We start from the raw sequence: 11,930 nt of genomic DNA, 5'->3' as shown, positions 1-11,930 counted from the left end.
ATATATATATATATATATATATATTAATTTATTTATAATTATATTAAAACATATCTCATTCATTTTACACAACTTTTCAAATTTAATGAAATTCTTTATATAAATAATAAACACTATAATTTCAATTCCAACTTTCCTAACAACAATTAATATATCAACTTCATGTGTAACCTTTCACAGGTTATAAAAACTATAACTTACAGAAATATAAAATGATAAAAATTATAGCTCGCAGAAATATAAAATAAACTCATATTTGGGTAAACAATATCACAATATCTTTTACATGTTTTTGGTGAGAACATGATGAATCATCGATGTTTAGGCCGATAGGCCTTCCTTTGAAATAGACTTTCGTCATTCTTTTCATTCTCAGGTTGACACGTGGCTGACACGTAGCATGAAAGCAATAGGGTTTGTGGTTTAGGTGTAGATGTTGGGTTTTCTGTACCTGTTGGATCAGTTATTCTCTCCATCTCCTGCTGAAGATGTTGCGGAGCCGGCTTGCTGCGAGTCTTTGAAGAATCTTCTTGGCACCTGCAACCTCCATCTCTGCGAGCTTTTGCAGATGTTGACATGCTCCAGCTGTGGCAATCTTCTTCCTGCAGGTTTTGCTGGTTGGGAGAGCCAACAATGCAGAAAGGGGGAACTTTTTAGCCACAGTCTGGTTTCTGGGATCCAGCAATTGCACCAGACGGGCCACGCTCTTGTCATCCTTGATGAATTCCTTCCTGTTGGTCTGCACAACGTGCAATGCAGAAAGTGCCTGAGCAGCCGCCTCCTGAGATGTGCTTGGCTTGGCTTCCAACATCTTCACCAGAGGGGGAATACACCCTGCTTCACCCAATGCCTTCTTGGTTATCATTGCTGAATGAAAGATTGCAGTTGCTGGACAGTCGAATGCCCATTTTTCAGAATAGAAGCCAACTGCTTCAGAAACCCTGAAGAAGAAACCAAGGCCTTAGCAGTGCTGACAGAAGCAGAAAGACTATTTATCGCTCTGATGACGAGCTCCTGCGATTTGGGCGTAGTGGGTTCTTCTAAAAGACGTAACAAGGTTTGAATTCCGCCTTCTTTGGCAATCAACTGACGCATTTTCTCATCTTGGGAAGCCATTGCATGCAGGCACTCTATTGCATTTTCTTGCGCAGACGGCATACCAGAAGAAACCAGATTGAGCAGAACAGTAATCGCCCCTTCTTCCGCCATCGTTTTCCCTATCTCTTCCACAGCGGCCACATTCCTTAGCGCCCCTGCAGCCATGGCCTATGCAGCTGGGGTTCCTGATTTGCAAATATGAATCAGAACTGAAACCCCACCATAAGCCGCAATTCCCCAAGCATTTTCTGCATTGCTCGTCAGCCCTCCAATGGCCGCCACAACCTTTTCTTTACACAACGAGCTCCCGGATTCCAGGAGCCGAACCAATGGACCTAAAGCACCCTCCACAACAAGGATATGCTTGCACCCATTAGTCAAAGAAAGAACAGACACAGCCATGTATTTTGTGTGAATTTTGAACGGATCCGTATCTGGAAAATGGGGTTTCAATAGGAAGTTTTAAGAATATGAAGTTTACTTCTTTTATTTTTTTAAGTAAGTTATTAGATTTAGATTTTTTCCCAAAACAGTATCTGAATCTTTGAATTGTATTTTTGAATTTATATATGGATTTATCTTCTTAAAAAAATTATTTCAGCAAAATTTGAATAACAATCTGTTAAATTTGAATCAAATTTAAAGAAATTGGAAAAAAAACTGGAAAAATCCCAAATCCTACCGTGTTTAATCTATGGTTTTCTTTATTTTTATGCGGATTTTGATAGGTTTTGATTCAAACTACTGGTGTGGACCTCCGCAACAACAGTCATAACATTAGTGTCGGTTAATCATGGAGTCCTTCACCTACTAAAAATTCTTTGTTTTCTTAAGCCTTTGGAAGGATTATAGGATTGATGTCCCTTCCGACTGAGCGGTGTAATGAAAGTTTGATTCAGTCCAGTAAGGGCAGATCCAATAATCTGGTTTTTGACCTGCAGCTTTTCGCAAGATAAGCGATCTCAGGGTTTCCTGTTTGAAAGCTATGTGCGTGTATATGTAATCTTTTATAATACTTTATATTCCTTTTAATATTATTCCAGGGAATGAAGGTAGCGTGGTATTTTTGAAGAGTCTGGTCATCTCTTCCATAACTTCTGTTTTACAAAAAGAATGGTGCATTTGCAAAACGGACATATTTAACTCACATAAGTGAAAAGGATTCAGAGCTCACTCGTTCTTTGTCTATATCTTGTCTTGTAAACTTTGCATATGCCACATTTTTATGAATACAGTAACAAATTGAGAGGAGTCTATTCTCAGATGCCCATATGGTTCTAATTTAAAGAAATGTCGTTGCAGATTCACCGTAGCTCAGGAGATTGCAACCTTTCTTGCTTCATCTGGGTTGCTCCCCAAGGCTTGGAAAGAGTTGCTCCGTGCTTGCGAAAATAGCCCACAGAGTTTTACTCTGACTGAGGATGAAGATGTTGTATATGTTGCCTTCCCTTCGTTTCACAGATTAGAAGATTTTATTGTCAAAGAGGGCAAATATGGAGAGGGAAATCTCCCAACTGGAAATAAGATATTCTCTGGTTGCCTCAAAGGTAATGATGGTCAACCAGCACGCGTCCATCAGGGAGCTCTGAAGTTGTTCCTGCTTATTATGGAGAATACACATTTAGAAGAAAAGGTAAATTAATTTATCTACATGTAAAGTGACCTCAGATTAGTGAAAAGAGGGTTTTCTTCTTACTTATTAGAGATGAAATTTTGAAGTTCAGAAAGGAAAGTACAGTATTGACATATTTCAATGGAAAATCAGCTGCAGATCTGTATGGAACTCAAACCCGTCATATTTATTGGTCACTTCTTAGGAGGATCTGTTGCAACCCTGGCCACACTATGGGCACTGGGAAAGAGGCTAAAGCAAAGCTCTCTTTTTTGTGTCACATTTGGTTGCCCTTTAGTGGGAGATGTAAGACTTGTTGAAGCAGTTGACCGTCAAAATTGGGTAGGCAACTTTTGTCACGTGGTTTCTCAACAAGACATTGTTCCTCGGATTCTGCTTGCACCATTTGAATCAAAAGATCCAGGTCATGCAAATGCAAGTTCAGTTTAGCGGCCACCACGTCCAGAGCACTCTGCATCAGAAGCTTCCCGCTGTATGACATCTCGCTGCATTGCTTGGCCAAATCTCTAGCCTGCTCGAGACTCGAACGCACGTCGGGCAGGAGTTCCTTGATGAGATCATTTTCTGTCCAGTGAGGAGACTCGGCTACTGAGGTCACACAAGCCTTCAGTTGCTCTAATCTTGTTTGAATTATCTGCCATCGCCCTATGAAGGCCTTAATTGTCGAAACGGTTATCAGAAGAACTGGTATCAGCCTCTGAACAATTGCCAGCAGTGACGCAGAAGAACTCTATGTAGTAAGACTGAGGGCCTGCGGGGCATCAGAGTTTTTGCATAACAGGGCCAGATTCAATGCACAGCAGAACTCGGAGGTGAAAAGAGGGCAACTCAATCGATATTTGGAAAAAGCAGTGAAAGTGCAGTGAAAAAGCAGTCGAAAAAATAGTCAAAGTGCAGATGAAAGGTTTCAACTTTCAACTTTCAAGGAGAATATATGAAGTGGTATTTTATCCATAGAGAGATTATTCTACGCATATGAGGACGCTTCAAACCATTCTATGGGTTTTGACAGGTTATGTAGCTTGCCTGGCATATATGTTGCCCATGAAATTATTAATGTGCAGATGCACAGTGATCAGGATACTAATGCTGAGTAGGCTCCTATCTATGCCTCAACAATATCTGGGATTTTGTTTATTTATGTTGGAAATCATACCCTGTTTGACTCAGTTGCTCTGAATTTTTCTGGACATACATAGAAGTTTAGATCTGCCTATTACTCTCTTACAAGTTACAAGATGTCATTGCAGCTGCAATGATATCCTGTGTGACTTTTGGGGACTCAAGGAGCAGTGTTGAAGGCTCTGTGAATGCTTTCTAAGATGCAATGGAGCTATCTAATATTTGACATTTGTGTGGGGGAAAACTATTGATGATCAATTGTCAGCATCCGATTGCGTGGCTGCACATGCATAAAGTGAATAATCTTGTCGAAATGCATTATAAAAGGCTATAGCTGATGCAAATGGCTAAGTTTACTTTTCTATAAAAGTTTTATAATAGGAGATAGTTAAGTCGATTGCAGTAGTAGCATTAAAAGTCCTGGAAAGGCAATGTAATACTTGAGGATCAACATTTACTTCAGTGTCAAAATGGAACACTCAGGCTTTATAATAAGCTGGGATGGTGGATATATTGATGCATGATAAAATCCTGGGAGCTTGGTTGGGCATACACATCATTCCCTTTTAAAATCTGAAGCTGAGTTGATATTACGAGGAACACAATATTTCTGATAGATTAGGGAGATTATTGGTTATGTATGTGTTCAAAACTTGCTTCAGTGCTAGGAAGATAAATTGCTTTACATTGAACAACATATTTCTATCATGTATTTGAAATGAAATATGCTTTTGGATGATCTATGTGGTTGTATGTTTGTCCACTCTTGTCCGTGATTGGCAAGCTGTTACCCAGTTTCAGTGAACTGAAACTGTATTCTTTCAGAGATTTTCTAGAAGGATCTAAATTTTATGTTGTTTGAGGAAAACTTCTTAGAATGTTATGTTGGAGTCTAGACCACAGAATGCCTGTATAGAATCACAAGAGAAAAAATTGTATGAAAATGTTGAATAATTCCTGAATTATAGGAAGGACAATAATTCATTGAAGAGGTTCTATAAAATCTGATAAACCTAACAACATTCGGCCAATATTAAGGTACTCTAAGTTTGATAACTGGTATAAAACTTTAGTAAGCTTTTGTCTCTGAAATTGAGTTCTAATGTTGTCTTCGTGTAGGCAGTGTGTACATTGGTGGCCTTACTTGCTTCAATGCCATTAGCAGAGCTTTTCTTTTTTCATATTATACTGATTAAAAACGTTAGGTTTATTTAAAAATCCATACGGTTCTCAAAAATCTTTTGTCGATTTCTATTCACTAAACTTAACATCCTTTAACAAGAGTACTGAATAGCAGGGAATTACAACCTATGAATATGTAGTTGCAATGAGGTCAGAAAGTGAGGCGTTAGGAGTTTCTGTTGAGGGTGATGCACGAAGTATACCTTCTTCTCCAAGTGGTTCAACTGCCACTGGTTTAAGTGGAGGAAGTTCTCTTGGTTTGCAGTATAAATGTGCATGGTGTACACCACCTCGAATATTTGTTGAGCATCAGGTATATAAATTTGTTATCCACGATTTCAAATCTTGGTTTAGGTCTGTAATTTGGTCAGACTATAGTAGTACAGGCTGACATGTATTGTGTGTTAAATGGTAGGATGAAGTTATTCCACACTTGGGCCCTGGGCAAGTGCCGTCCACTGTTGATCCTGATGATATCGAGGTTGTAAATAGGATGGAAAACAGGATGCAGAAGCGTCCTGTTAGAATCAGTGCTTGGAGGCTGGCCAAATTGAATCCAGATGAAGCTATGCGAGCAGCGGCAAAGGCTAGGGAGTCTTCATCTGTTTTGCGTCCAGTTGGTGCTCGAGGAGTCCCTGATACTGATTATAGCTCTAGTGTTGGTCTTCTTTACTTAGCTGTGTTCAATTTCAATCACTCTGCATAATGGCTGAAGCTGTGTCTGAAGTTGAGTGGAGTCCATGTAAAGTCCCTTGCCCACTTGATCTACTTGGAGCAAACTTTTAGAGAACAAGAACATGATAATAACAAACCTAGGGGCAAAACCTTTTGCTTTGCAAATTCTAGTTGGGGTCTTTAATAAATATAGTTAAAGTCTATAAGCACTTTTTAAGGCATTTCAGCACACCTCAGTAACTAATTTAATCATTTGCACATCTCTTGTCTTTTGGTGAGCATTTCTTGCCTTTTCTCTTGTGTTTCTTTACTTGTTTAAAACTTTTGAACAATTGATATCATTCAACGTTTTTGTGAATTAATTAAAGTCTGGCCAATTTTCGCTGATGAATCCATTGCTACTGCGTTGTAGCATTTCTTTTTGCATTCTGGTCAGGTGAAGCAGTAAACCTTGATGCATATTTAGCTATAATGACCCTAGTGTCTTTTAACTCCTCAATTTATATTTTATGTGACAGCCAAAGAACTGATAGCTTGTTAATTGAAAAGAAAAACTTATTGTTGGATGGTACAGCTTGACATTATTCTTATGATTGATCTCTATAGGATGAGTTTATGATTACACTCCATTAGCTGACATTGGAATGATGGTCATCTTAATTACACTTCACTGGCTCACTGAAGAGTAAAATATGTAAACAACTTAATAGTGATTACTGATGAGAGGATGATATTTACTGTTTTGTTCTTTATGTTATCTGCAAAACATAAAACACATATAGTTGAATAGAAAATATTGATTGTGAACCAAAACAAGTTCTAACTGATATAATAAAATTGAAACTTGAATGGCCACTGTAAACGCATGTGATAACAAACACTACTTATGAGAACAATAGTGTTTGACAATAGATTTCTAATTAGCAACTTTGTATTTTCTTTCGATTAATACAATTGTGTCTTTTCTTGTGGTCACTCGTTTTAGTGACCCACTGGTGCTCACTAGAGCTGAAAATTTTCTTGTCCTTGCCTTTGGAGCAATTGTATGTATGTGGAAAGAAAAGCCAGTATGATATCGCCATTGATTTGCCAGACCATTGTTATGTACTTTTTCAGGTCTGAAGATGTGTAACTTGTGGTTTAGCTTGATACATTCTCTTGTGTACCACTTTACTTTAACTTTGCCAATATCATAAGTCCAGTAGCGATTTAAGTGTATGTCTGCATGGCAGAACTGTTTGCATGGCAGAACTGCATTGGGCTTGAACTTTTATAAAAAATTACATTGTATTTAAAGAAATATGATGTCCAGATAGCATAGAACTCCAAACATCAAATCTTTTTGCTCCTTGTAGGCTTCAACCAATATCTCTTTTAGAGAAATTCAACAACTCTAATTTAATAATCCTATCGGCCTCTCTTTGTACCTTTTGGGACAATTGCTAGTAGCTATATGTTTATGGTGAGAACATGATGGATCATCGATGTTAGGTATCTTATTAACACTTGGATTTTTTATTTTTATTTTTCTTATACGATTGGTTAATATGGTTCGTATATTTTTAAGTAAATAAATATAAAATACAGTGTATGAAATATTATGAGTTGTTTTATTTTATTGATTTAGTAGTTTTTATGTTAAATACATTGTGGTGTATTTAATAATCATAATGATAGTGGATGAAGGGATGATTTTAATTATCGTTAAAAAAAAAGTAATATAAAATAATTGATGAATTAAATTTAAAAATATTTTTTTAATATAATAAACTTAAAAATTTGGTCTTGATATGAATCATATTTGTTGATTCGAAATTTGTTGGTTAAATTTTTTTATTATTTAATTTCTATCAAAAGACTTTGCTTAATTTATAATAAATTTATTTAAACATATTTAATAATAATAAAAATATTTTTATTTAATATTACACTGAAAGAGTTGAGTTTTTAATTTTTAATTATTATTAAATATATCATAAATAATAAAAATTTATATTAAAAATAATATATATTAATAAAAATGGAAATTAAGTTGGGAATATATTTATTATTGTAAAGTTTTTTTATTATTATTTTATATAATGTAATAATTATGTTATTTGATTGGAAATTAATTGAATGTGAAAACTATGCTTAAGAAATGTGAATAAAAATAAGGCTAATATGGAAATGCAATCATAGATAACCATTATACTAAAAATTTTATATGTGAAAAGATAATACACTTTAAATATCATTCAGGGGTTACATGACAATTTAATTCACTACATGCTAGAGCCAACACCCATTGTTTGGATCTCTATGTAGGGAATCTATACACTCCATAGAAGAGTTGTGGTTTATTAGGTGGTAGACCCAACAACCACTGCTTGGCTCTTTTGCAAAAGATGAATACACCAACTACTCCCCAAATTCCAATCCCAAATCCAATCCCCAATGCCATTAATGACATCTTTTCATCCACATGCTCAAGCCATCCCACTTCAATATGGAAACTGCTACTATTATTGTCCCCTTCTGTCACTGGTTTTTCTTTTCCACTGCATGAATCTAAAGGACACCCATACAAGCACTTATTCCTTTGAAATGATGTTGCAGAGAATGTGGAAAATTGTGTTCCTTGAGGGATGGGCCCACAAAGGTCATTAGATGAAAGATCTAGAACATCCAAACTATTTAGTTTAGAGAGCTCTTCAGGAATCGGTCCACTCAAATTATTCTTGGACAAGTCTAATTGCTCCAAAGTAGATATGTTACTGAGAGATGCAGGAATCAATCCTTCCAATTGGTTTCCAGATAAATTTAGTAATCGCAAGCCATTCAACATTCCTATGCTTGCAGGTATTTGTCCTATAAGATTATTGTTAGATAGATCAAGTATTTTGTTTGTACTTAACAAGTATGATAGAGTATATTCACTTCCTTTCATGTTAATTGGCATTTCCCTATATGTAGTACTATAGTCCCAAGGCGTGTTTACAAATGCCAGAAGTCTTTCAAAATCTAATGGCATTTTTCCAGTAAATCTATTGTTAGATAAATCTAACACATACAATTGGGTAAAATTTGTTACCCATTCAGGAATGTCACCATGGAAATTATTGTAACCAACATTTAAAATGTTAAGATTAACAAAAAAACTCAGGTAATAAGGAAGCTTCCCTATCAATTTATTTCTCCTCAAATCTAATATCTGAATCTGAGTACAATTAGCTAAAGATATTGGAAAAGTCCCTGAGAAATTATTAGAGTGAACAGAAAAATAATTTAAAAGAATGCAATTACCAATAATTTCAGGGATGGGTCCTTCAAAATGGTTATGTGATACGTCTATAGATGAAAGAGAACTACTAATATTAGGTATAGTACCAAAAAAGTCATTATTATATATATCTAAAATATTTAGTTTATCTATGCCTGATGGAAATGATCCAATTAAATGGTTGTTTGATAAAAAAAGAGCACCCAATTGGGTATTGGCTTGGGGAATGTTACCTATAAGATTATTACTGGCTAGGCCTAAATAATATAAGTCACTACAATTGAATAGTGTGGGAGGGATGTGGCCACTTAATAAGTTGTCGGATAACTCAATTTGAATTATGCTTTTCATTAAACCTATAACTGAAGGGATTGGACCACTCAATTTGTTTCCGTTCCAGACTAAGTACTCGAGTGAAGTGCAGTTGCTAATGGAAAATGGAATGCCTCCACTTATACTATTGTGATCCAACCGGAGTGTTACCAACCTGAACAGGAGACCGAATTCTGAAGGAATTGGACCACTCAAATTGTTACCGCCAATATCCAATTCTGTAAGTGAAGTGCAGTTGCCCAGAGAAGTTGGAATGCTTCCACTCAGAGCATTGCCGTGCAACGAGAGAGATTCCAACCTGAACAGGTGATATTTGCCGTTCAACGAGAAGGATTCCAACCTGCTGTTTAACCAGAGAGATTCCAACCTGACCAGGCGACCGAATTCCGATGGGATTGGACCACTCAAATTGTTTAAGCTAATACCCAATTCTCTAAGTGAAGTGCAGTTTCCCAGAGAAGTTGGGATGCTTCCACTCAGAAAATTGTAGTCCAACACGAGAGATTCCAACCTGACAAGGAGACCCAATTCCGATGGGATTGGGCCACTCAAACTGTTCTCGTAAATCACCAATTCCTTAAGTGAAGTGCAGTTGCCCAGTGAAGTTGGGATGCTTCCACTCAGAAAATTGCCGTTCAACCAGAGATGTTCCAACTGGACCAGACGACCGAGTTCTGCTGGGATTGGGCCACTGAATTCGTTGAATCCAGCCGCAATCTCAATAGAGCTACCAAGGTTAAGTATTCGTAGCGCTTTCAGCTGCGCAAACTCCGGTGGAATTCTCCCACTCAAAGCATTACCGGAAAGATCTAAATGCCGCAATAGAGAGAGGTTGCCAATAAACGGCGAGAGCATACCTGTCAATCCGCAATTAGGGAGTAAAAGTGCAACCACTCGTTTCGTGTTTGGTCTGCACCAAATCCCGTTCCACCGGCACACGTTATGTGAGTTATTGGCCGTCCAGTCGGAGATCAATCTATCTGTACCGTATGTGATGCCATTTTTGAAGCTCAGAAGCGCCTCCACGTCCCTTTTCTCGCGAGCCGTCGCCTTGGAGGATGGTAACAGAGAGGGTTCCCCCATCATACTCCGTCCATTCAAAGGAAAACGTTGAACAGTAGTGAATCCACCCCTCTGATCAGTATGACTATGATGAATAGTCATTGCTGCACCCATCATCACAAAGCATACAAACAACATCACGAGCTGAACAATACACTTATGCTCCATTTCTAGTCACTCTTCAACTCCAAACGTTGTGAGTTGTGTTCTTTCACCATGTATATGCATATATTTATAAACTAGAGCAGCAGTTGTCGTATGAAGTGTTGGGTGTGAACAAAAAAGTGGTTTGAGTTGAAAAACTGCAAGGCGCACACAAAATTCAAAGATAGAAAATGACGTGCAAAAAGAGTGGAGCCCAAGAGAGGCGAAGAAAGTGATGGGAATTTTAACTAATTTTCTTCGAGGCGAGGTCTTCACGTAAGTGACGACAGTAACAGTAATGGAAATTGTCCAGTGATTTCGTTACTCGTATCTTCGAGGCGTGGTCACGGAAGTAACAGTAACGGAAATTGTGCCGTGATTTCATTGCCACCACTCACGCGGTCCAACATTTAGTGTGCTTTGTTTTTATATGGAAATTTGGGGCGGTTCCCAAATTATAATTATAATACCGTGTTTACCAAGGCAATGCAGCGTATAAGTCTATGCCTGTACACAGAACAGACACGAGTATGACGTTAAAAACAAACGTCATAACATTTATTGTGCTTTGTTTTTATATGGAAATTTGGGGCGGTTCCCAAAATATAATTATAATACCGTGTTTACCAAGGCAATGCAGCGTATAAGTCTATGCCTGTACACAGAACAGACACGAATATGTCGTTAAAAACAAACGTCATAACATTTATTGTGCTTTGCTTTTATATGGAAATTTGGTGCGGTTCACAAAATATAATTATAATACCGTGTTTACCAAGGCAATGCAGCGTATAAGTCTATGCCTGTACACAGAACAGACACGAATATGACGTTAAAATCAAACGTCATAACATTTATTGTGCTTTGTTTTTATATGGAAATTTGGGGCGGTTCCCAAATTATAATTATAATACCGTGTTTACCAAGGCAATGCAGCGTATAAGTCTATGCCTGTACACAGAACAGACACGAATATGACGTTAAAAACAAACGTCATAAATGTGTATAGACATTGACACGAGATTTGAGCTCTAAAATGGTACGGCATTGAGAAAATCGAATGAGATATAATGATTATGGGTGTAGTCGGAGGAATTGCTCTGACAGTTAACTCTGGTAGGAATTCCGACAAAACAAAAGTGGTTGGGGTAAAAAAATTCAAAAAATCTTGTAGATGCAGTGTTTGGATTATGTTTTTTTATGATGGAAATAGATTGAGCACCATCAAAAACTTCTTAGGCACCTAAAATTATGAAGTTAGAAATCCCTGCCGGATTTTTTCAAAATATACGCTGAATTTCCATAACTTTCAGGGCAAAAAAAGCAGTGTCATAATAAATAAAAATAAACACATATATGTCCATAATTCAAACTATTGTCTCTCTAGATACAATATAAAAAATTATTTAAAAAAAATAA

General features: G+C 37.0%; 1 protein-coding gene and 1 pseudogene across 2 annotated transcripts; both read left to right on the top strand.

Annotated features, from left to right (window-relative positions):
- The first annotated feature begins 1,955 nt into the window (after window positions 1-1,955).
- On the top strand, window positions 1,956-3,637 carry LOC149184079 (lipase-like PAD4). The gene is made up of 4 exons (XM_089415218.1): window positions 1,956-2,024; window positions 2,142-2,150; window positions 2,348-2,731; window positions 2,864-3,637. The coding sequence occupies exons 1-4, from the start codon at window positions 1,956-1,958 to the stop codon at window positions 3,158-3,160; spliced, it is 759 nt and encodes a 252-aa protein (XP_089271344.1). The 3' UTR covers window positions 3,161-3,637.
- Window positions 3,638-5,180: 1,543 nt separating this feature from the next.
- Window positions 5,181-5,855, top strand: LOC149184078 (putative protein S-acyltransferase 19 pseudogene; annotated as a pseudogene). The gene is made up of 2 exons (XR_016256796.1): window positions 5,181-5,348; window positions 5,451-5,855. The product of XR_016256796.1 is annotated as a putative protein S-acyltransferase 19 pseudogene (transcript).
- The last annotated feature ends 6,075 nt before the right edge of the window (window positions 5,856-11,930 follow it).

Source organism: Pinus tabuliformis, chromosome 3_2, assembly GCF_031772625.1.
Source record: "Pinus tabuliformis cultivar Carrire ecotype Pingquan chromosome 3_2, CPIR1, whole genome shotgun sequence".
NCBI classification, from domain to species: Eukaryota; Viridiplantae; Streptophyta; class Pinopsida; order Pinales; family Pinaceae; genus Pinus; species Pinus tabuliformis.
This window is presented reverse-complemented; position numbering and strand designations above follow the sequence as displayed.